Below are 25,560 nucleotides of genomic sequence, written 5' to 3'. Positions count from 1 at the left end.
AATTTCAGACCTGAAGTCTCCTTTATAGTTTCTTTCACATGAAGGATTTGGGTCCCCTTACCTATCTCTTGGACTTGAAGTTCAAAGAAGTCACCACTCACCAGGGATATTGCTGTTGCGAACACAAGTATGCCTCAAAATTTGTTAGGTTGGTTGGCCTTACTGATGATAAACAGGTTGATACTCCCTTGGAGCTAAATGTTAAATTGTCCAAGTCAGAAAGTTCCTTACGTATTGATACTCTCATCTATCTCATTATGACTCATCTTGACATCTCACATGCGGTTCAGGTTGTAAGTCAGTTTGTCTCTGCTCCCCGTCAACCCCATTTGACTACTGTATATCAGATTATTTGCTATGTTCAGGGCACTTTATCACAGGGACCATTCTCTTCGCCCTCCTTATCCAATTGAGGGCCTATGCTGATGGAGATTGGGAACGCTTCCCTGACACACGCTGTTCCACTATTGGGTGATGTGTCTTCATGGGTGATTCTCTTATCTCATGGAAATGCAAGAAATTACAAACTGTCTCTAAGTCATCTGCGAAAGTAGAGTACAGGGCAATATCATTTGTATGTAGTGAAATTGTTTGGCTTCAATCTCTATTTGGGGAACTTGGTCACTCCTCTACTCCTATTCCTTTGTATGCAGACAACACTAGTGCTATAAAGATTGCTTCTAACCTTGTCTTTCATGAAAGGACGAAGTACATTGAGGTGGATTGCCACTTTATCAGAGACTTGTTTCTTGCTGGCTCTATCTCTCTCCCTCATGTTGCCTCTGATGTGCTGGTTGCTGATATCTTCACCAAGGCCATGATGAGATCCAAACATTTATTCCTTGTGAGCAAATGCTAATGCCTTTGCATCAGTTTGAGGGGGATGTGAAGAGTCCCATTGATGTATCATACTTTGTAGTCCCTGTTGTACTGTATTTTCCTTGTTTATTTCCTATGAGGGCTTTTATGTAAATCTTTATTTTCCTATTTAGTCCTATAAGGACTTCTTTGTAAATATCTAATATTTCATATATATAATTGCTGGTTCTTAGGGTGGAGTCGATGGATTCAGTTTTAAACCCTAGAACTGTGTTTTCTTCTCTTGTACGAACTGGTTGTATGACACTATATTCTTTTCCATATGTCTCCATGAATCCGTGTTCTCTCATGTCACTGAATCAGGCTCTTGGATACGTGTCGGACTTCAACTCCCATGTCTGCCCATGCAACACTAGTTTGTGTATGTATGAAATTTAACTTTCACTTTGTTACTTCATTATTTCCTAAGAGAATAAACATTTTTTAATAGATAAACAGAAAATTGTATTAATTAAGAAAATTTAGTAATATTACAAGCTTTCAGTCCAAGCCTATCCCACATAAGAGTTATGAATACAAGTTGGCTCAAAATAGTTGCTCCCTAGTTAGCCCTTGCTTTGCTAAGGTGTCTTTCAATGCATTTGTTGTCCTGTTAACCCATTGGAAGTTGAGGGTAGCCTCAACCTCACCTGCTAGCTTCCTTATTTCCCTTATTACCTGTCTGAATGCCCACAGGGTACAGGCCGTCACTTTTGTTTACCGTCCAACCCACCACCAGCATGGAGTCACCTTCAACCTCTATCTGTTTCAGATTCATCTGCCTTGCTAACTTTAGTCCGTGTAGAAGGGCTGAAATTTCTGCTGTCAACAAATCTGTTTCCAAATGGGACCATAATAGAGTATTTGGGATTAGTTTACCACTTGTTAATATCTTGTCAATTTGCTAAATGTATTTGGGATTGGTTATTTCATTTTGGGCTAAGAAAGGGGTGGGAAGAAATGATTTATTCTTTACTTTATTTTATCAAAAAAAGAGAAATGATTTATTCTGGGCTATGCTGTAATGTTTTTCCATTTTTGGGGGTGGGAGCTAAGAGAGTTTTTCTCCCCTCCCCATTTGATTAATTTTTCTTAATGAAGTCCTTTCAGTTATTGATCAAAAAAAAAATCTATACCTAAGCCATTAGGAATTACCATTTATACAACACTAGTGTAAAGGCATGTGCTATGCATGTGTGCAAGTAAATATATTGATATAAATTGACATTTTATGCACTCAAATTTAACTTTTATGACCTGCACCAAAACCAAGGAAAATATCCACTTTATAGTAGTATAGATAAGTTAGATTATGTAATCAAGTTTGACTTGAAACTCAAATAATTCACACACAATTGTTCTTTATACAACATATGATAAAAATAAACTCAATATAGGGTCTTAAATAACATAAATAAATAAATTTCTAGCTATACAAAGCATTATTAGATCCTCATAATAGATTTGATGCACAATACATGCCCATAAATGCCTAATATTGGGGAGCTCTATCCTACAAAAATATTAATCTTTTTGTAGTCTAGAACCCCAAACCATCGACACAGAGACATAAGATCCTCATTATTTTGTTACTAAATGGCAAACCTTGGCATGATTTGTCACATATTTGGTTCCTTCCCTCCTGTCAACTAGAAATGATGACAAAGTGTAACATATTTCATAAAGCATTCTTGTTATTTTTAAAGCAACAATAGTGGATCTTGACAGTGTGGCCGACCAGAGATAAGAGGAAGAGGAGAGAAGAAAAGAGAAGAGAAGAGAAGAGGGGAGAGAAGAGAGAAGGTTTGCAATGTAACAGTACTGGTGGCACCAATGTTTATTTCACTATATATAGGGCGATAGAAATAACAAGGGAAAAGACCCTTGTGCCCCTGAGTACAATAACAGACAACAGAAGTAAAAAATGAAATAAAAAACACTTTAATTAGCCAAACAGGCCCTAACATCTGCAACTAAGTTATTTCAACATTATTCTAACACTCCCCCTCAAGTTGGAGCATAGATGTCAATCATGCCCAACTTGTCACACAAATCTTGGTGCCGCACATTATGAAGACCTTTGGTGAAGATATCTGCAAGTTGCTCTTCCGAGATGACATATGGTGTGCACATTTCTCCACTTTCAAGTTTCTCTCTGATAAAATGCTTGTCCACTTCAATGTGTTTCGTCCTATCATGCAGAACTGGATTAGCAGCAATATTGATGGCAGCTTTATTGTCACAGTAGAGTGACGTAGGATTGCTTACTGCGAAACCCAGTTCACCTAACAGATTTCTTATCCACATGATTTCCGCAACCCCATGAGCTATCGCTCTATACTCCGCTTCAGCACTGGATCTAGCCACCACACTTTGTTTTTTGCTTCTCCATGTGACAAGGTTTCCTCCCACAAAGGCACAATAACCACTGGTAGACTTTCGGTCATTGACTGCTCCTGCCCAATCTGCATCAGTATATACTTCCACTTTTAATTCACTGTGTTTCTGGAACAACAAACCAGCTCCAGGAAACTTCTTGAGATATCTCAAGATCCTCTCTGCAGTCTCAAAGTGAGTTGTCCTCGGGTTGTGCATGAATTGACTAAGGACACCCACTGCATAGGCAATATCAGGCCTGGTCATAGACAAATACAGAAGTCTCCCCACGAGTCTCTGGAACATCTTTACATCTTTCAAAAACTCTCCCTGATTGTCTCCCAGATGGTGATTAGGTTCAATAGGTGAATCAGATGGTTTCACCCCCAACTTGCCTGTATCTTCTAGTAGATCTAGTACATACTTTCGTTGGGAAATAAAAATGCCCTTGTGAGAGTGGGCAACTTCAATTCCAAGAAAGTATCGTAAGGGGCTTAGATCCTTCACCTCTAATTTAGTGGCTAAGAATTTTTATCTCTGGATTTCAGCCTCCCAATCTCCTGTGATCACTATGTCATCCACATACACAATAAGAGCTGCAATTTTACCTTCACCTCTTTTCACAAACAAGGTTTGATCTGACTGGCATTGTTTGAATCCCATCTGTTGGACTACTAAATGGAACTTACTAAACCAAGCCCGAGGTGATTGTTTCAACCCATATAGGGACCTTTTTTACCTGCACACCTTTTGTTCAATGCCTTTGGCACAGAACCCTGGGGGTTGGGTCATGTATACTTCCTCTTCCAAGTCACAATTCAAGAAGGCATTCTTGATGTCCAATTGGTGAAGATCCCAGTCAAGATTTGCTTCCAAGGAAAGGAGAATCCGGATAGAGTTCATCTTCACTACTAGAGCAAAAGTCTTTGCATAGTCCACTCCATATACCTATGTGAAGCCTCTTGTACCAGTCTAGCCTTGTACTTTTCAATAGTTCCATCAGCTTTGTGTTTCACTGTGAACACCCACTTGCACCCCACTGGTTCTTTCCCCTCGGGAAGATCTACCAACTCCCAAGTACCATTTTTGTGTAAGGCATCAATTTCTTCCTGCATTGCATCTGTCCATTCAGGTTTTGACAAAGCTTCTACCACGGTCTTAGGAACGGGGACAATATCCACAAAAGAGAGAAGGGCACGATACGAAGGTGAAACATGCTCATAGGACACAAAATTAGAGATAGGATGATTAGTGGTACAAGATCTAACACCCTTTCTCTTAGCAATAGGAATATTAAGATCATTGGTGACAGGTGAATCAACATTTAAAGGAGCAATGGGAGCAAGTGTACTTGGCTGATGAGACGGATCTGCCTCGGGTGAATCTGATGATGTTGGTTGCATAGTGTCTGGATCCATGGATCTTGAACTCCATTGGCTCTTATGGCGGCGATGAAAAACCCGGAATGGAGGAGGATCGGGTAAAGGATGTAGTTGAATCTGAGTCGTCGCCTATTTCACCTCAACCCTACTCTCCCCCTGAGGAAGAATGAGACATCAATGGAAACATAGTACTTGCGGGCAATGGGATCATAGCAACGATACCCCTTTTGAGATGAAGGGTAACCAAGAAAAACACAAGGAATAGCCCGAGGGTCAAGTTTAACACACGTAGGTGACAGGTTGTGGACAAAACAACGACACCCAAAAACACGCATCGGAATGGTGGACAGCGGGGCTGTAGCGGGGCTGTAGGGAACAAGAGCTGATGTGGGGCCTTATCCTCTAGTAGCCGAGAGGGCATGCGATTGATGATATATGTCGCACACAATACTGCATCCATCCATAACTGTTTTGGCACATTCATATGAATCAGCAAGCCACGAGCAACTTCGAGAAGGTGATGGTTTTTTCGTTCAGCCACACCATTTTGTTGGGGTGTCTTGGCACAAGAGCTTCGCTGAAGTGACCCACTTGAAGCAAAGAACTTCGTGAGATCACTATGGAAATATTCCTTTGCATTGTCTGACTGGAAGATATGAATTTCCGTTTGGAACTGAGTGAACACCATGCGTTGAAAATCTTTCACAATTTGTGGCACTTCATCTCGAGATCGCATAGGGTAAACCCAAGTGTATCGAGAATAATATCAATCAAAGTAACAAAATACTTATAGCCAACCGCAGTAGGTAGAGTAATAGGGCCCCAAACATCGGAATAAACAATATGAAATGGAAATTCAGATCTTTTATTTCGTAAAGGTAAAGAACTTCTACAATGCTTACTCAACTGCCAAGTTTGACACTGTAACTGACTCACTGACAAGGACTCAAACAACTTTGGGAACATAACTTTTAATGACTCAAAAGAAAGATGGCCTAAACGACTATGCCATAAATAGGCCTGACTCTCACTCGACGAACTTGTAGACTCAGTCGCCACTAGACCAGCATTATTCTCCAACACGTAGAGACCATCCACCATGCTTCCTCTACCAATCGTCTTCCCCGAGGTGAAATCCTGAAACACACATGAAGACGGAAACAAGGTGACTGAGCAGTTCAAAGAGTGAGTAAGACCATTAAATGACAACAAATTAATAGGTAATTTCGGAACATGCGGGACATTAGGAAGAGTAAGGCCAAGTGGGAGAGATATGGTGCCTCGGCCAACTATGGTAGAAAAAGAACCATCAGCCAGTCTTACCTTATCTCTCCCAGAGAGAAGGTTATATGTCTGGAACAAATTTGACTTACCGGTCATGTGATTTGAGGCTCCGAAGTCAATAATCCAAGGTGAATCAGTAGTATAAGATGACACATGGAAGGCTGTGGCATTACCTGATGTAGACGCAAATGAGGTAGAAGGAGTAGGCCCAGAATCCACCTGGCGGAGAGTCCTACCATACAATTCCAAATGTTCATAGAAGGAGTTGATAATATCTTCCTTAGGGTCAGAACTGGGAGGTCTCTCCTGAGTTACGAAAGGACTAGTCTCTGTCGATGCCATATTAGCTGAGTTATACCTTTTTTGATTCTGCTGGCCTGGTTTCTTGACCTGATCCGATGCTGACTTCTTATCCAAATCCTGTGCCCATTTAGGTTTTTCGTGGAGATCCCAGCATGTATCTTTCGTGTGTTGTGTCTTCTGGCAGTGAGTGCACCAAAGCTTGCTTTTATCTTCTGATTTTTTTCTGAGTGTCACCCCTTTTAAAGCCACCTCCGACATTTGTATCTGAATTTCCCCAGACCGCTAGGGCAACTGACTCCCCTTCTACACCATTCATCACACTTCTTCTGCTTTCTTCTGACTGCACCAAGGCATGCACCTCCTGGATTGATGGCAAGTCTTTACTCCCCAAGATCTGTACCCTGATGGACTCATATGACGGATTCAACCCTAGGAGGAAGGCAAACACTCATTGCTGTGATACAAGTGACTTATAGGCCTTTGCATCTTCATCACACTTCCAATTCACATTCTGATAGTGATCAAGTTCTTTCCATATTGATGTCAAATCATAATAGTACATCGAGAGACTCCTCTCCCCCTGCTTGCAAGTAGAAGATTCAGCTTGTAGTTGATATATCTTGGCATAGTGTCTCTGTTTTGAATAAGTAGACTTCGCTTGTTCCCATATCTCACAAGCAGTTTCAGACCACATAAAAGTCTTCCTTACTTGTGGCAGCATTGAAACTAAGAGCCAAGACATCACCATACTGTTCTCTTGGTTCCACCTATCATGCTCAGCACTTCTATACTTCGGTTCCTTTACTCTCCCATTGATGTATCCTGTTCGCCCCTAGCATTGATGTAGAGTTTTATCCCCCTAGACCACTCAAGGTAATTCAGAACATCAAAGGGAATGACAGCCATGGGAAAGCTCATATCCATTCCCCCACTCACTCCATTGTGGCTCCCTGAGATCTCTGAAGTAGTAGAATTCTCAGTCGACATGGTCAAGCAGTTAATTAGTCCCAAACACCGGACTTAGGACCCCTCCTTACTCCACAAAACAATGCTCCACTCAGTTCACACCCACACACTCGGGTTTACCATTGAGCACAAACAATACCAAATTCCGGACAAAAACTGAGGTAATATTCGGCAGATTTCAGACCTGTATAGTTTTAACAGTCCCCACCTACCAGAATTCCAGAATGTCTAACAGCCACTAATCAGCAGGAGAGATCCTTCTTACTTATAGTCAACTCAAACCATTGAGAAGACAGGTCATCCTTGACCTACAGTTGTCTTAACACATGAACAGGATCACACGATCCAAGAAAACTAGGGTTACACAGGCTCGACAGCATGCAGCCGCCCCAGATTCATAGGGTTTTCACTCGACACATGACCAAGGAGAGTAAAGAAGAGAAAAATTGGGAGAACTGCACCAGTTGTAGCTATTCTGTAGTCCAGAATCAAATTTCTGTTTTGCTAGTCAGTTCGATCTGTTCTTTGGGTTGATCGATCTTCTCTTGACAGTAGGGTTGATCGATCTGCTTTCTTTTAATCAGCATTCCCGCTCTGATACCATCTTGACAGTGTGGCCGACCAGAGATAAGAGGAAGAGGAGAGAAGAGAAGAGAAGAGAGGAGAGAAGAGAGAAGGTTTGCAATGCAACAGTACTGGCGGCACCAGTGTTTATTTTACTATATATAGGGCGACAAAAATAACAAGGGAAAAGACCCTTGTGCCCCTGAGTACAATAACAGACATAATAGAAATAAAAAACGAAATAAAAAACACTTTAATTAGCCAAACAGGCCCTAACATCTGCAACTAAGTTATTTTAACATTATTCTAACAGTTGAAATATAGGGAATTTGAAGCTTGCTGTTTATTAGTTGTGCTCTTTGTTTTTGGTAGGTAGCCGACCTCGTGCTGTTGGAAAAAGAACACCTCGCTTCCCTGTTTTATATTCATTTGATAAGGACAGGGAAAGGTATTTATCATCAAATAAACCAGGTATGAAGCTAGATGTAGATTCTTATGATGATGAAGTTGCCCATGAGGTAGCATTAGCATTGGCAGAGGCTTCACAAAAAGGGGGATCTCCTCATGTTTCTCATACGCCAACCAGGACAGCAGAATCAATGGGTCCTTCACCTGTTCATAATGGTGAAAAGATGGTAATCACTTCTATCTTAAGTTGCTTTTTTGTGTTAGTATCTAAAAGATATAACAAACTTATATTGTAACTTGTTCATCAATCTTAGCATGCTGATTCAGAGATGACTAGTGCCAAGCTCACTGGTGCTGCAATGGATGAAGATGGTTTGGAAGGTAGTTTAGGAAGCAGGGAAGCTGAAAATGGAGACTTTGCCAAAGATTCAGGTTATTTGATGGACACAGAAGGTGTTGGTACAGTAGAAATTCAACGGAAGAGGAAGAGGTTTCATGGAAAGAAACCGAAATTTGAAGAAGTTGAGACCAACCATTTTGATGATATTAGGGAATCATGTAGTGGCACTGAAGAAGGGCTTACCTTGAGTACTGCCAAAGGAAAAGTCGAAACTGAAGTTACAGATGCTAAAATTGGGAGATTCTCTCCTCAGGGTCCAAGGAAAAGAAGCAGACAACTTTTTTTTGGTGGTATACTAGTATTTCTGCATTCTTTATGCAACTAATATTATATAATGCTTCTATATGTTGAAAATGTCTTCTTTTCATTTTGGCTTTCATTTTGTTCCTGTTTAGTACTAATAAATAATATCACATCATTCTTCTATCTTTAACATCTTGATTGATTGGTTTGTCATTGACTATTTTTCCCCTGATTTCTCTTCCTTGGGTGGAGTGGTTTGAATCTGGCGTGCTGCTCAGCAAAGAAGAAATTGTAACCACTTCGGTTAGGCTTAGGGTGGGCAGGATCTTACTTTCTCAACTCAGATTTTTTCTGCCTATGCTGATGGTGTGGATCTGCTGTTTCCTTGCCACTTTGCCAGTATTGTTCCCAAAAAAGCTGGAGTATTGAGGCATTTGGCCATCTGGGTGGTCAGTAGTATAGAACACCTTTTAACTTCTGCATGCCAGTTGTAACGATAACAAGATAGTAATGCTTGAATTTCCCATCTATTACCCCAGCTATGGGACAACCCATGGAGTTTGGTGGACCTGTTGCAGGCAATAATTCCCAAGTACTTTTCCTCTGCTTGTGTGATTCTTTTGTCTTTGATTCTGATGATGGAACTACCAGTTCAACCAACCTTTGAGCTGGGACTGGTAAGGGAGATGAACTCTGCACAGCAGCAGTAGGAGGAATCCAGCCCTTGGCTTGAAATAAGTAGGTATGCTGGTAGTGATGAAGGAAACATGGTACTTGCATAGGACAAAAGAACATTTATAGCTGTAGGTAGGGGTGGACACGAATCGAGATTTTCACGAGCTATTTGAGCTCGGCTCGTGAAAAGCTCGATTTGGCTCGGTCTAAATTGAGTTTCAAGCTGAACTTGAACCCAATATATAGGCTCGTTTGCTAATCGAGATGAGCTCGAACTTGATAAAGCTTGGTTCGTGAGGCTCGCGAGCCTAATTGAGATTTTACACACACATATATTTATTATACATATAAAATATAATAAATATACATATAAAAATAATATATATAATAAAAATAATATATATATATATATATAATAAAAATATTATATATAATAACTTGTTTTTATAATAAAATTTATTTTATATGTATATTTTTTATTTTTATAGGGAGTTTGGCTCATAGTCGAGCTTGAGCCGAGCCGAGATCAAACTTAGAAGCTTTTGAGTCGAGTCAAATTCGAGCTCAAGCCTCATAGTTTTAGGCGAGTGGAGCTCAAATAGCCAGATATTCTACTTGGCTCGAATCCATCCTAGGCTGTAGGCGGAAAGCTGAAAACAACAATTATTGTCAGTGTTGATCTAAGTCTATAAACCCAAGAAAGATATTGTCAGCAACAGATTTGTGGGTGTCTAATGGAGAGATCGACACCCTAAGAACGATATTTATATTAAACAGTAAAAGGACCAAATTGTCCTTAGTGTACAAGAGAAGAAATAGTGTACAAGATAAAATAAAATATAGTAGGAGCAGTGTTTTAAAAGCGCAAGGTGCAAAAAAGGTTCAAGGGCCAGTTTGCGCCTGAGGTGCAAGGCGAAGCGCGCGCCTTTTACAAAAAGGCGCACAGAATTTTCAGGAAACGTAAAAAAATTGAATGAATACATAAAAATTAAAATATAATCAGAAAAAATACAAAAACAATACTTATTTTTTGTTCTTGTATCCCATATTCCCAATTTATTGCAGATGTACATAGTACTGTGATAATTTTTTTTTATTTTATGTAAAATGCAAAATCAAGTTATTGTAGATGTACATAGTCCTCCTCATCCCCTCCCCAAACCAAACAAAAAAGAGCTGGAAGAGTCAACAATGCCATTAACTGACTTTAATGTTTGTTCACCTGAACAAGTTATTTAAAAGAAGAATCAAGTTCTTGTGAAGCCCACAGTGCTTTGTGAAATAGGAAATCAATTACTCTAACTGTGCTACTTTTGATGAATAATACTGATAAAAAATTCTATGAAAAAGTTGTTTGCTATTTATTCTTTTTTAGAAAAATAATGTTACTGATAAAGAAATTCAGAATTTTAGTATTTTAGTTCCAAAAGATTAGGACATATTTGTGAAGGGATGATGGATCCATCGTATGGACGCCCAAATCTTGGGGAATAAAGGGGCGAATTTAAAAAATTTTTCTCTCCCTTCAAATGGGAATCACATTCCTTATTTAGAAAATCATATTTTCAAAGATCAATCTTGAACCATAAACTGAACCAGATCTGAACCAAAAGGAGTAGGAGAGGATTATACCTGATACGGAGAAATAATATCTCCCAACCAAGGTGTTCACGCCCAAGGAAGGATCCAAAGACTGCTCCCACTGAAGATGGCGCAGTGTAGGATAGAGCAGAATCAACAGTGTTCTTCTCCAAGAACTCTGTCCTTCGCAAGAAACAACAGAATGGCACGTGAGCACAACTTCCAATCAATTCTTTCACAAAGAACTGATGTCAAGATCGAATATTGACTTCTCCCATAGAGTTGGAGATCGAACTGGATGTTTGGCGGCAACAGGAAGGAGGCGGCAAGAAAGATTTTTGCAGGGGTTGCAAAAATTTTTCTTCTGTGATTTTGAACTCTCAAGAGGATGTGTGAATGTCTTCTCTAAAGGCTGCCGCCCCCTCCTTTGTAACCCCAAAGGATCAGCTCCTAATCCAATTAGGAGTTGCTAATCCAAATTTCATTTGGATCAAAACATCTCCTTAGGTGATAAGGATAAACCCTTATCTTATCTGCTGATTGGATCAACCTTCTCCTAATCTTATTAGGAGGTTTCCAGATCCAAATCACATTTAGATCTAGACTCTCTGAGTGGATAGGGTTAAGGCCCTTTCCTATCTGTTGATCCATCTCAGAATTCACCCATATTTATCTTATTAAATAAGTCTAGTTCAAAATTGGCTTTAGGCCCATTAAGCTTATGTGCTCACTTAACCTTCCTATCTGCTGCCTAGTTGGGTTTCCTTGTATGGCGTGGGACCCAAGCATTGATCTGCACATCAGCCACATGGGTTCAACCCAGCCTTTGTTACAAGGCCTGGCCGAATACACTGCTATGGACAGTGCACCCCCTGAAACCCATCAAATGGGCTCTATGGGCCCAACACTTACCCTAAGTGGTCCTTGGGCCAAGCCACCTTGTAACACCTAGGGACTGTGGGCAGATGCAAGATTAGCCCGTCAGGTATTATCCTCAATGGTCTTACACTCAACCTCTCAGCCCTTAATGATCAAACACTACCCGACAAGAGATGACCTCTCCCTCGGCTGCAAGGAACAGTGTTGCACTCTCTACTTATATGGATCCCGGGAATTTAAACCTTTTGCAAATATTTTAGAAACCATAATATATATACTTTTATATCTCATATAAAATATACTTTGCAAAGCAAATCTCAACGATTGAAATCGGCTGCCGGCAGTCTTGGTTTCCATCAGTGAGCGCATCCCTGATCATTACCTTTGTCCGACAAAGGGGCTGATCCTGTCACTATGATCACCCACTCAGATGAATTCTCAGACTGTCCCAACATACCTAGGTTTTGACCCCCGCTAAGGATCTCACTGATTGGCATATCAAAGACAGCCCAATCTGACACGTAGTGCAGTATCATAATCGAGTCTAGGGTTCGGGTGTAACTTTCCAGTTTTGCCCATTAATCTCTAAGGTCCAGGGCAATACTGGAAATCTGGTCCAGTTCAAAGATTCAATTAATCTTACACTGTATGTGCTTAGGGTCTCACCCTGGCAGCTGAGACAGGCCACCCCAATCGACTTGGTGGCACAACAGTGTCAGCCTTATCAGGATAGGTCTCCCTAGACCGACCCACTGGCTGTGAACATTCTAAACTAACACGAGTCTTCTTAAGTGTCCGGTTTTAGGGTATTACACAGAAACATACCAAAGAAACATGAATCAAATATGTACTTTTATTCATTTACAATAAACTCATAAAGTACATCATTCTGATTGAAGCTAAGGGTATACAAAGCTGTCCAACAATTTGCTATTCATAATGATTGCAAAAATATGCTTGTTTTTCGTGCAAAACTACAAACACGGTGAAGAAGATGAAGGGGCGTAGCCCCTATTTTTGGTGCAAACACAGTGAAGATGAAGGGGGCGGAGCCCCTGTTTTCGGTTTACAACTGTGATGGAAAAAAACAATGAACAATAAGGAAGAAGGAAGAGGAGGAGGAGGAGGAGGGGCGGAGCCCCTGCTTTTGGTGCAAACACAGTGAAAAAGAAGAATGGGGCAGAACCCTTGTTTTTTGGTACAAACACAATGAAGAAGAAGAAGGGGCGGAGCCCCTGTTTTTTGGTGCAAACATAGTGAAGAAGAAGAAGGGGCGGATCCCTATTTTTTGGTACAAACACAGTGAAAAAGAAGAAGGGGCGGAGCCCTGTTTTTTGGTGCAAACACAGTGAAAAAGAAGAAGGGGTGGAGCCCCTGTTTTTTGGTGCAAACACAGTGAAGAAGGGGCGGAGACCCTGTTTTTGGTGCAAACCAGAGAGCAAAAAAGGAAAAAAAAAAAACAGTGAAGAAGACGAAGGGGCGGAGCCCTTGTTTTTGGTGCAAACCAGAGGAAAATAAAAACAAAAACGAATTGGAAGAAGAAGAAAAACAGTTCCTCGGTGTAAATTGTTCCTCCTGGAGTTCGAACGTGCAATTGCTTTCTTCCTCTTCCAGCCTTTCGAAGAAAACTATTCGTCTCCGATTCCCCTCTTTACTATATGATATGCAATAGGTGTAAAAAAAATAAAAGAAAAACACTTTTTATAGATGCTAACATTTATCTGTTAAATAAAAATATACACAGTCCAAAATTTCAAAAACGTTGATAAGGCGCTCGCGTGGGCCGCCTGGTGCTTGGCCTAAGGCACACACCTTGGCACCAAGGCAAGCTCTTTCCTGAGGTGCATTTTCCTTTGCTTGGGCGAGGCGCATGGCCTGGAATGCGCCTTGCCTCTACGCCTGAGGCGCGACTTTTGAAACACTAAGGAGGTAAAAATACAAAAATAGCCTCCTCGGCTAATTCTCTTATCTCTACACTCCCCCTCAAATTGATGCTTCGGAATCAACATCAGTTTGTCCATAAGGAATAAATGTCGTGCCTGCGTCATAGCTTTTGTTAGGAGATCAACAAGTTGGAGCCCAGAGGACATGCGGGGAAGAGAAATAGTTCCAGCTTGAAGAAGATCATGAATGAAGTGGCAATCAACTTCATTATGCTTTGTGCGCTCATGAAAAACAGGATCGGAAGCAATTTTGATTGCACTGACATTGTTTGCAAAGAGTGGAATTGATGGTGGTGACTCCTGTAGTGTGTCATGTAGAAGAGCTCTGAGCCATATAATTTCACTACATACTTAGGACGTGACTTTATATTCAGCTTCAGTGGAAGATTTTGAAGCTAGATTGTTTCTTACACTACTAGGAAATGAGAGAGTGTTTGGACAACCGGCCCAATCAGCATCGGCATAGGCAGTAAGGTTGGTGGATGAAGAGAAGTGTAAGCCATGAGATAAGGTTCCCTTCAGATACTTAATAATTTGATGGACTACAGACATGTGGGGTTGCTGCAGAGATGACACAAACTGGTTTACTATCTGGACTGCATATGATAATATCCGCCTGAGTCATCGTAAGATATATTAAGCTGCCTACCAACTATCGGTAAAGAGTAGGATCTTCAAGAGGAGAGCCATCATCCTTGCTTAGTTTCAAATTTACCTCCAAGGGAATATCAACAGTCTTGGAGTCACTGAGATTAGCCATTTCGACGAGATCCATTGCATACTTATGCTGACTAACAAAATAGCCATGGGAATTACGACTGACCTTAAGTCCTAAGAAGTAAGTTAAAGGGCCCACATCATACACTATAGTGATTATATCATCAACATATGGGAGAAGAAGAGTCACACCCTGATTCCGATGTAAGGTGAAAAGTGAATGATTAGAATAACTTTGGATAAATCCAGCATCAGTTGTCATAGATCTGAATCTCTCAAACCAGGCCTTGGATGCTTGTTTTAGGCCATACAAAGACTTCTTGAGACGACAAACAAGCTGAGGATCTGTAGCATATCTAGGGGGTGGTTTCATGTAAATAGTTTTCTTCAATTCCCCATGCAGGAATGCATTCTTCACATCCATCTGATGAATTGTCCAGTTTTTAACTGCAGAGATGGCTAAAAGAAGTCTGGTCGTAGTCATCTTGGCATAGGAGCAAAGGTCTCCTTGTAGTCTATCCCATATTCCTGTTTATAGCCTTGAGCAACAAGTCTAGCCTTATACCTATCTAGACTTCCATATGACTTCAACTTTACTGAGTAAACCTAGTGGTTCCCAATGAGAGAGGCTTCAAAAGGAGCTTTAACCAAATCCCGGGTGTCATTCTCAAGAAGGGCTTGGATCTCAGAGTCCATGGCATCTTTCCAATGTGGAATTGCTATAGCCTGTTGATAAGTCTTGGGAATATCTTTGGTGGATAAAACAACAGAAAAGGAGCTATGGTTTGGGGAATAACCATAGCGGTCAGGAGGGTGTGAAATTCTAGAAGAACGGTGCAAAGTGGGTGCAGTGGGTTCAAGTGGTGGATTAAGAGAACTTTTAGGAATGGATGGTGTAACTGGATCAACAACTGACGTTGGAGAAGACGAAAGGGGCATAGGAGCTGATGTAGACTTGTCTTCTGAAGTAGGTCTGAAGTTGTTGCACGGGTGATGGCGAAGCATTTGGAAGATCTGTCGAACCAAAGTTGTGCAACAAAGAAACTGGAGTAGGAAATTTAACAATATGCTCAAAGAAAGATATGTGCTCAAGAAAGATGACATTGCGAGAAATCCTAATACGACGAGCTTCGGGATCATAACAAAAGAATCCCTTGTGGTCAAGACTGTACCCCACAAAGGCACATAAAGTTGCCTGTGCAGTCAACTTGGTGCATTCATGGGGTGGAAGATAAACGAAGCAAACACAACCAAAAACTTTGAGCAAGAATAGGTTTGGAGGTTTGTGACAAAGGGATTGGAAGGGAGAAGTGTTATTCGGAACAGATGATGGAAGAAGATTTATTAGATACACAACGGTGCTGGCTGCTTCCACCCAAAGCCAAGAAGGAACATGAGAATCTTGTAAAAGGGTCCAAACTACACTCAAGATGCGTCTATTCTTTCTTTCTGCTACTCCATTTTGTTGAGGAGTACCTGGACAGGATTTTTAGGATTGGATTCCCTGTTGTTTCAAATAAGCCTAAAAATCCCCATCAGAGTACTCTCCCCCTGAATAAGATCATAGGACATTTTTCTTTTAAATTGGGTATCAACATAAGCTTGAAATAGTTTGAATGTATGATAATCTTCAGATTTCTTGCGGAGAAATTAAATCCAAGTGAAACGAGTGCAGTCATCAATGTAAGTAACAAAATATTTGAATCCTAGTGTAGAAGTAACTGGAGACGATCAAACATCACTATGTATCAAATAAAAAGGAGCTGTTGCATGCTCAAAATGAGAAGGAAAGGGTAAAATATGACTTCTGCTCAAACAACAAGTAATGCAAGATTTATCAACATTCTTAAAGGAAGCAGTAGAACTCAGTAAACTACCAGAAGTAAACAAATAATCAAGTTTCTTAGAAAAAAGGATGACCGAGGCATCTATGACACAAGTTCTAGTCATTATTACAACTAAAAGGATGACCCTAGCCGACTAGAGAATTTCCAGTTACGGGTTGGAGAGTCTGTTTGAGTGTGGCGCTCAAGGCTTGGAGGGTTCGTTTTTATCTCCAAAAGTGGGTGGCTGTAGTTGAAAGTGGTTTAGATAGCTTTGGTTTGAGTGGCTACCTCTTCTCTCTTTCTTCCCGGAGGCCAGGTAAAGTGAAACCCTAGTTTTGGGTCTCTTGAGTGCTTGATTGACCTTAGTTAGGTCTATAAAGGTTGAAAACATTGACTTTTGATTTTTGTTGATTGATGGAGCAATCTGGAAGTGAGGCGAAGCAAATCCTAGTGTCGGGGGTTGGTCCCATAGATTCCATTCTGACAGGAGTGACTACAATTAAACTTGACGGAAGAAATTACCTTGCTTGGGCACAATCTATTAAGATCCATGTCTGTAGTCGAGGTAAACTAGGGTTTCTAACGGGTAGTAAGGTGATGTCGGATGAGACTGATCCTACATATGATAAATGGGTGCAGGATAACTACACAGTTATTGGGTGGTTGGTAAATTCTATGCAGCCCCACATAAGTCAACACTATCTGTGGATGACTTCAGCCAAGGAGATTTGGGATAGTGTGACAGAGACATACTCTCAGAAATTAAATGTTGCAAGGGCCTACAAATTGAAGAATAATGTGAAAAATTTAAATCAGGGGGAGAAGAGTGTGGCTGTCTATTATTCGATGTTGAAGTCACTATGGCAAGAGATAGATGTTATGGAAGCATTTGTATGGGAAAGCACTAAACATGCAAAAACTTTCAGGAAATTTTTGGAAAGGAACAGGGTGTTTGAGTTCCTTACAGGACGCAATCCTGAATTTGGTATTCCAAGGCAGAATATCCTGACCAAGGATGAAGTGTCACTTGCTCAGGCATACTCTATGGTGGGTAGTGAAGAGAGCAGGAGATAGGTACAAGTACAGACCCCACCTCCTCCAGAACATTTTGCACATGCTGGAATGAAACCAAAGGGGCTAAATGAAAAAAAGGAGGTGATATGTGAATACTGCAAGAAGCCGAAACATACTAAGGATTCTTGTTGGAAGCTACATCCAGATCTTCTTCTTGAGAGGTTTCGGAACGACAACTAAGGGTGGTTAGTCTGGAAAACCCAAGAATGCAAATGTTGCTACAATATCTGAATGTGAAGAAAATCTGTTGTTGAACAGCTGGCAGCAATGAAGGCTGTATTTGAGAAATATGGGAAGTTGATAAACCACTTGGAGTCTATTGTTGCATCTTCCTCCTCAGGCATCCCCTCTACATCTGCTTTTGCCCATTTAGGTATTCGTGCTTCTGCACTTAGGTAATCGTAAAATTCCTTGGATCATAGATTCTGGTGCATCAAACCATATGACTAGCATACCCAACTTTTTTTGTCCATATCAGCTCCTCTCGGGTAGAGAGAAGATTTCTCTTGCCGATGGGTCTCTTGCTCCCATCTCTGGCAAGGGGAATATTAAAGCCTCTGACTCACTTGTATTATCTTCTGTCCTTCGTGTTCCCAAACTTAGCACTAACCTTTTATATGTTAGTAGTTTAACAAAATCAATGAACTGCAACATAACCTTCTTTTCTACCTATTGTGTTTTTCAGGACCTGAAGTCTCAGAGGACGATTGGGAGTAGCCATGAGGCTGTAGTGAAGATGGGCCAAATGGCCCATAGGTTGTTATTCTTTCTTACTGTTTATGTTCCTTTCTGTAATGGGCCTTATTCTGGGCCCATCCTCTTCTATGTTATGTTCTTGTAATTTCTTGCCCAACCAAGGGCCCCCCTTGTAATTATTCCAAACTAACTTAATGAAATAGTGTTAGGGTGTTAGAGGGAGAGCGAAGTTCGAACGTCTCATACTCTAACCCTCTTTGCTGCCATCTCCCTCTTCATCTTCTACTCAATAGAAGCAATCTTCTCTGCAGTTTTTGATTCCTTTTGATTTCTACATCTATCCTAAACAGTCCCACACTTTCAAGGACTGTTTTTCTTCTAAGGCGAATGGGATATACTTGTTGGAGGTCTTTGATCAAAGGCAAAGGAATATTTTGAGAAGAGTCTTTCCTCCTATTTTGATACCTTCGGAGTTATTCATCAGAATTCTTGTTCCTACACTCATCAACAAAATGGAGTGGCAGAAAGGAAGAACAAACATTTGGTTGAGGTTCTGAGGAGCCTCCTTTTTGCTTCCCATGTTCCTGTTAAGTTTTGGGGTGATGCTGTCCTTATAGTTACATACTTGATAAACTGAGTGCCTTCTTGGGTTCTGGGGTTTAAAACTCCCTTTAGCTTGCTTTTCCCAAATGAGGATCTCTTCTCTCTTCCTCTCAGGGTGTTTGGGTGCACTTGCTATGTTCATGTTCACAGTCATCAAAGACATAAGTTTGAGCCTAAAGCATACAAGTGTCTCTTTTTGGGATATGCCTCCACACAGAAGGGGTACTGCTGTTTTGATCCGGTTCATGACACTCGCTTTGTTTCTAGAGATGTCACATTTGTAGAGTATGTTCCTTTCTTTGGTACTTCTCTTGAGGGGGAGCATTCAGAGGAGTTGTTTGCATTGTCACCATCTGTCCCTCTTCCAATTCCCATTGAATCTTCTATAAAGTCTCTTCCAGTCGAGTCATCTATTCCTGCTTTCTTCTCTAATCTTCCTTCTTCTTGCTGTCTTCTTCTTCTTTGTTACTTTCTTTTGCTTTAATCTGAAATATTCTGCTAATTTTATTGGTTTGAATCACATCTAACATGAAACTGGAAGTTAAACTTCCCACAATGCATAGTCTGATCCATTAAATTTAACAGGAAGGACATCCATTCTTTCCGAAGTCATTAGCATAAAAAATTGCTGATTTCCAATACTGATATCAGAAACCGAAGAAGAGATGATGTGGGAAGGTACCTTTCACTCAGATGTCCAGAAAAGGAAACTGTCACAGTATGCTGAACCAAGAGAAGAATAAAACCCTTCTTAAACCAAATCGATTTCAACCAGGCTGAACAGGATCACAAGAACTCCTCTGGGCGACACTAGATCTTGAATTTCAAGCAGATCTGATGTCTCCAAGTGCAGGTCGAAGAAAAGAAGTAAATCTGGTGGTGCAGACTTCCAGATTTCAGATAAGGTCTGATTGAAACAGCCTTGGGAGAGAATTTTCTAGGGCACTAAAGGGTTCCCAAGTATTGTTAGGAAGACCCCTAGATGCCAAAAGATTCAAAGAACAGAGAAGTAAACTCAGTAGATCAGATCGTGACCTGCTTTGATACCATGTCAGAGTCTGATCTAAGTCTGTAAACCCAGGAAAAAGGAGGGACAACAACAGATTTGTGGGTGTGTCCAATGGAGAGATCAACACCCTAAGAAAGATATTTATATTAAACTGTAAAGGACCAAATTGTCCATAGTGTACAAGAGAAGAAATAGTGTACAAGATAAAATAAAATACAGCAGGAGGTAAAAATACAAAAATAGCCTCCTCGGCTAACTCTCTTTATCTCTACAGTTATTATCTTTTCCATCTCTCTCTCTAACGAACTGCCCAATCCCACCTCTTGAGGTCACTACAAAGAGCTGATGCAAGTCTAGCTCCGTTCCTCCTATAATAGGATCATGGACTTGGTTCCCATAGTAGCATGAAGATTCTCCAGGGTATCCATGAAAAGCTTCTGATTAGCTACAACATCTTGATACTTTGCAAGATACAGGGAGTGGACTCTAATAGTATCTAATAGAAGAGGAAGCCATTATTGATTCCCTCCTACCACCCATATCATCCTCTCAACTCTGCTCAAGTATAACTTAGCACTGACAATTCCAAATATACTATCCTTTGCAATGCTCATTGCAGTCTCACAGCTTTATGACAAATAATTAAGCTTAGTGATAAAATAGTCAGTGAATCATCACTTTTTCTTGTGGGATCTTTTGCTCTTTGTGAGTTCAAGAGTTCTCTTGTCTCCTTTCTAGCACAGGAATTAAGAGCTCACTCTTAATGAACAGGATAGAAGAGTTTGGATCCCACACCCTAAGGGTGTCTTCTTGTGCATCCCTTTTTAGTCTTCTTTGCTAGTCAGCTTCTCCACAGGTTTTCCATTCTACTGAAGTCTGGTGTAAACCGGTCCCCCCTCCATAAGGGTTTGTAAAACGGAGTTTTGATGGGAGTAGCCAGGCAATACAGGCCTTTTAGGAGTTGGGAGGGGATTATTAGGGATAAGGAAGGACATGCCCTTGCACTTTTCTCAGGACCAGTGGGAATGGGGGACTCTACTAGAGCTGGATTGTTTATAGTTATGCTAGGAGTTCATATTGCAAACTAGCTGAATGTGGAAAACTTGATGATTGAAGGTGATTCTGTGCTGGTAGTGGGGTGGTTGAAAGATCTGGAATCTGTGGTTAGCAAGAAATGTGGCACTGACACTGAGCATACATTGGGTGAGGACTGCTAATGCTTTTGTGGATACTTTGGCTAAGCAACAGGTGAACAGAGATCTATTGTATCGGGTTCAGTTGTAAGCTGGTAATGTTAATTTTATGATGGGAGAGGTTGCATCTCTCGCCTCTCCTAGGGTTCCTTGTGCTGGATACCTTTTTTGATTAATAAAATGCATATTACTTGTAAGAAAAAGGAGATGTGAAGCAAATAATATATCAGGTACTTTAGCCAAACAAGGGGTGAATACGGATCAATTAATTTGGGGAGTAACTAATAGGGATCTAGCTTATAGCTTTTGTACATAATACTTGGGGGTTGTAGTTGAGGCTGCCTAAGGACCTTGTGATGCTTTTTTCTATTGGAAACTGTAAATTTTATTCAATAGCATATGAATGTAGTTTAACTGTACATAATGCATTACAACCCTGCAATGATATTATTAATTTATGAAGAAGCCCAAAACAGCTCAGCCCTGTTTGTTCCTTACTTGGTGAGTGCATCAGCTTAGCATTTTCTATTCTTCTAGCCCATTTGAATCTCCCTATTTTTTTTGCTAGGTGCTACACCTTTCGCATAGCTATTCTGTGGTTCCAAACTCCGAAACTATCCATTCTCACCTAGCCTCCTACTAGTGTAGAATCACCTTCCACCTCAAATTCTGTTTGCCTAACTATTTTGTAATCCTCAACCCTTGTCTTTAACTCTTTATGCTAATATTTTTGGCCTCAGAGAATCTCCATAATGAAGTGGCCCCAAGTATAAAACCATAATTCTGCCTTCATGGTTTTTAGAAACTTCGCCCACTTTGGATGGTCTGGGGTTGCTACTAGGGTTACCATCAAAATTCAGTTTGATTTTATTACATTTTGGAGTTCATTTCTCATGTCTAATGTGCCTTCATGTAGTGAAGCCTCCACCACTATCCATCCTCTAATAATGTTGTCCACTGAGTAATCTTTGAAAAGTGCCAATTTTTTCACCTAATGTGCTACCTTCACAATTATATTCCCTATGATTGCCTCCCTGGTTTTCACTTTCACTTGGAAAATTCTATTATTCCCTTCTTCCCAAATTGTTCAAATCACAACTGCTCTAGTGGCTCCTATATGATTCTTCCCCCTTTCTTTGGCTGTCTTAGAAAGTCAAAATCAAAGAGGCTGGAAAGGTATTGGGGAGTTCACCTACAAGAAAAGAATGGAGAAGCGATTAGAAGCGAAGATGATGGAGTGTATGAGGGGGCTGGGAAAACAGGGAAAAGAGGGAGAGATTATTGGGAAGAAAGAGGTAGAAGGTAGAACTCAAGGAGTGGTTTGGGCCAAAGAGTGTGAATCTGATAAGGATAAATCCTTTGAAGCAATGAGTAGAGAGGATAGGGCTGAAAATCACTATTCTAGCTTTAGAAAAGGTTCAGAAGAAGGAAATTGATGCTGGTGGAAAAATTCAAAGTTGATTGGGGCAAGAGTGTGGAGTTAGGGGAGGTAGTAGGTTGAAAGGATCAGAAGAAGGGCTCTAGTAGTTGTGGTGTTGAAATGAAGGTTTTGAGTTGGAATTTTAGAGGGCTGGAAAACACAAACAAAAGAAGGATTATTATGGAAGTAATCAGGAGAGGAAAGTCAGAGGTGTTGTTGCTACAAGAATCAAAAGATAGGAATTTGACAGAAAATGGGCGAGGGGTATCTAGGGAGGTAGGGGCATTGGGTCGGCTCAGGCTCCTTTGGGGTGCTTCCAGGGCGATAGTTAACCTTTGGAGTGAGGATTTGGTGGAATGCTTACAGGAATCGATAGGTAGACTCTTTGTATTTGTAAAATTGTGAAGTGTGAATGACAATTTTGTTTGGGTTGTGATGAATATTTATGGGCCTAGTTCATATAGGGAAAGGGATGAAATGTGGAAGAATGGTGGGTAGACATTAGAGGTTTTTGGCAAGGTCCTTGGTGTGTGGGAAGTGAATTTAATGTGATTATACGTACTGAAGAGTCTAACAATCCAAGATAGAGGGTAACCACCAGTAAGAGAAGGTTTAATAGTTTTGTAGAAACCTTTGTGCTTAAGGAAATTGTGACTGGACAACTTAGATTCACTTGGTCCAATTGTTAGGAGAACCTTGTTTGTTCAAGTTTGGATAGATTTCTTGTTTCCCAAGGTTGGGAGGTGCATTGGGATAACTTGATAGGTAGAACTCTGCATGGACTCACTTCAGATCATTGGCCTATTAGCCTTTGTTAATATTTTAATGGAGGATTGAGGCCCTTTAGTTTTGAAAATATGTGGCTTACTGCCCTGGATTTGTATAGAAGGTTAGGGACTGGTGGGAGCAGGATAGTCTCCAAGCTGAGGGTGAAGGGATTAAATTTCATAGGAAGCTTCAAAATCTGAAGAAAATAATTAAGGAATGGAAAATTAATAATTTTGGGAGAGTTGAAGAGAGAAAATCAAGCTTGATTAGTCGAATTGAAGAAATTGATAGAAAGGAAGAGTAGGGACAAATGGTAAAATGAGAAAAGGAGGAGGGATTAAATTTGAAAAAATAATTGGAAGCCACCTTGTTGAAACATGACATAAATTGGAAGCAGAAATCAAGGGTGAAATAGATCAAAGGAGATAAGAATGAATATTTCTTCCATATGGTTGTAAATGAGAGGAGGGAAAATTTCATATATATGTTGAAACTGGAGGATGGTACAACAATAGAAAGATATTGCAAAGTCCTTTGTGGATCATTTTAAATCAATTTATAGAAGGCTAGCTTTAGAGAGATTGAAGTTGGAGGGTTTGGAGGGGCCATCCCTAGATGTACTTTGAGTAGAGGTTTGGAGAAAAAAATTGATTTGGAAGAGGTAAAGGATGCAATGATGCATTTTTCTATGGATTGTTTTAAGGCACTTGGACCTGATGGTTTTACCATGGATTTTTACTGAGATTGTTGGGAGTCGATTAAAGGGGACTTAACGAAAGTCTTTGAGGAATTTTTTCATAGAGGGATTATTAGTAGGGATGTTGGTGCTACTTTCATTTTTTTGATCCCTAAGAAATCTGGTGCTCGCCATCCTAACGATTTTTAGACCAATCAGCTTGGTAATGAATTAGTACAAAATTCTAGCCAAGGTCCTTTCCCTTTGGTTAAAAAAGGCTCTCTCGTAAATTATCTCTCAATTTCAGGGGCTTTCATTGAAGAGAGACAAGTCTTGGACCAATTGCTTATTACTGATGAATGTGTGGAGGAGTTTAAGAAATTCGGGAGGAAGGCTATTGTTTGTAAGCTAGATTTGGAGAAAGCCCGCGATTTTATGGATTGCAATTTTTTAGTTGAAGCCTTGAGGAGTTGTGGTTTTGGTGCAAGATGGTGCAAATGGATTAGAGGGTTTTTTGCAAACTTGCCATTTTTTAGTCTTGGTAAGTGGGGTGGCAAAGGACTTTTTTTTTGTGCATTAAGAGGTTTGAGACAAGGGGACCCCTCTCCTCCTTTCTTTTCATTGTCATAATGGAAGTGTTTAGCAGATTGATTTTGAAAGCTAATGAGATGAGATTAATAAAGGGGTGGAAAATAGGAAGAGATGGATTGGTGATATCCCACATGCAATTTGTGGATGGCATCATCTTTTGTGAGAATGAGGATGAGGTAGGGGCTAGGAATCTAAAAATGTTAGATTGTGGGTGGGGGAGTTAGGGTGCTTGTCAAGCGATTAGCCGTTGAAATATTTAATGGAGAGGTTTGAAAAGAAGTTGGCAATGCGGAAGAGAAATTATATCTCTCTAGGGGTAGGATAACTCTTATTAAGTTGATTTTAGCAAACATCCCAGTTTATTACCTCTCAGTGCTTTACAAGCCTTAAGCCATAATTAAAAAGTTAGAGAAAATAATGAGAGATTTTTTTGACCAGGCGAGGAAAGGAAAGGTCATTTGATCAAGTGGGAAGTAGTGGGTAGAAGGAAGGATCTTGGCAGATTGGGATTAGGAAGATTGAAAAAAAAGAAAAAAAAAAGAATGTGGCACGAGGTTGTGGTTGGCATTCATTGGCTCTCACAGAATGGTTGGGATATTGGTATTTCTATGAGGAGTTCTAGTGCTTCACCATGGAAATCTCACAAAATGGTTGGGACATAGGTGATAATCCTTTGATGTTTTATTTCCAACACTGTTTTCCCTTTCTTCTTTCAAAGGCAAGCTGGTCTCTAATTTCTTAATCCATTCTCCCTCTCTAGCGTGCCTCTTTTTCAAGGCCTTGTCATCCTCTAACTCATCTGCCGTGCCTTTCCCGATTAAAGAATTTTGTTCTTGGCCTATTCCTCCAAAAGCAGGTGCTTTTTGTTGGGTTTTCCATGGTGCAATTAATATATGTGATTTGCTGTAGAGGAAGAGACCTGGCTGATGCCTTTCCCCAAATTGGTGCTATTTGTGTGAGTCTAACAATGAAACTGCTTATCATTTGCCCATTTCTTTTCCCTTTGCTTGCTGTATTTGGGTTTTGGTTTTTTAACTCTTTGATTGTAGGTGGAACACCCTTGACTGGCTGGACTGGTTGTTTGATGCTTCTACTTTCAGGTGGCGAAAAAGAAGGGGGAGAATA

General features: G+C 40.4%; 1 protein-coding gene and 1 pseudogene across 14 annotated transcripts in view; one reads left to right on the top strand and one right to left on the bottom strand.

Moving 5' to 3' along the window:
• LOC148867422 (protein ALWAYS EARLY 3-like) overlaps window positions 1-25,560 on the top strand; it is a 94,253-nt gene that overhangs the window by 44,348 nt on the left and 24,345 nt on the right. For 11 of the 14 annotated variants that reach the window (XM_088976957.1, XM_088976953.1, XM_088976951.1 and 8 more), the window contains 2 exons: window positions 8,106-8,368; window positions 8,456-8,831. The exons of 2 other annotated variants lie outside the window; for them this stretch is intronic. In XM_088976957.1, coding sequence (XP_088833083.1) covers window positions 8,106-8,368; window positions 8,456-8,831 — 639 coding nt within the window. Of the gene's footprint in view, window positions 1-1,182; window positions 1,245-8,105; window positions 8,369-8,455; window positions 8,832-25,560 lie in introns of all 14 variants that reach the window. One more of the 14 variants, XM_088976962.1, reaches the window with a different exon arrangement.
• On the bottom strand, window positions 8,995-14,487 carry LOC148867423 (high mobility group B protein 15-like; annotated as a pseudogene).

The sequence above is a fragment of the Nelumbo lutea genome, chromosome 3 (genome assembly GCF_056320005.1).
Source record: "Nelumbo lutea isolate HS-2025 chromosome 3, American lotus-T2T, whole genome shotgun sequence".
In the NCBI taxonomy this organism is placed as follows: Eukaryota; Viridiplantae; Streptophyta; class Magnoliopsida; order Proteales; family Nelumbonaceae; genus Nelumbo; species Nelumbo lutea.
Note: the sequence above shows the minus strand (reverse complement) of the source record. Positions and strands in the feature narration are given on the sequence as shown.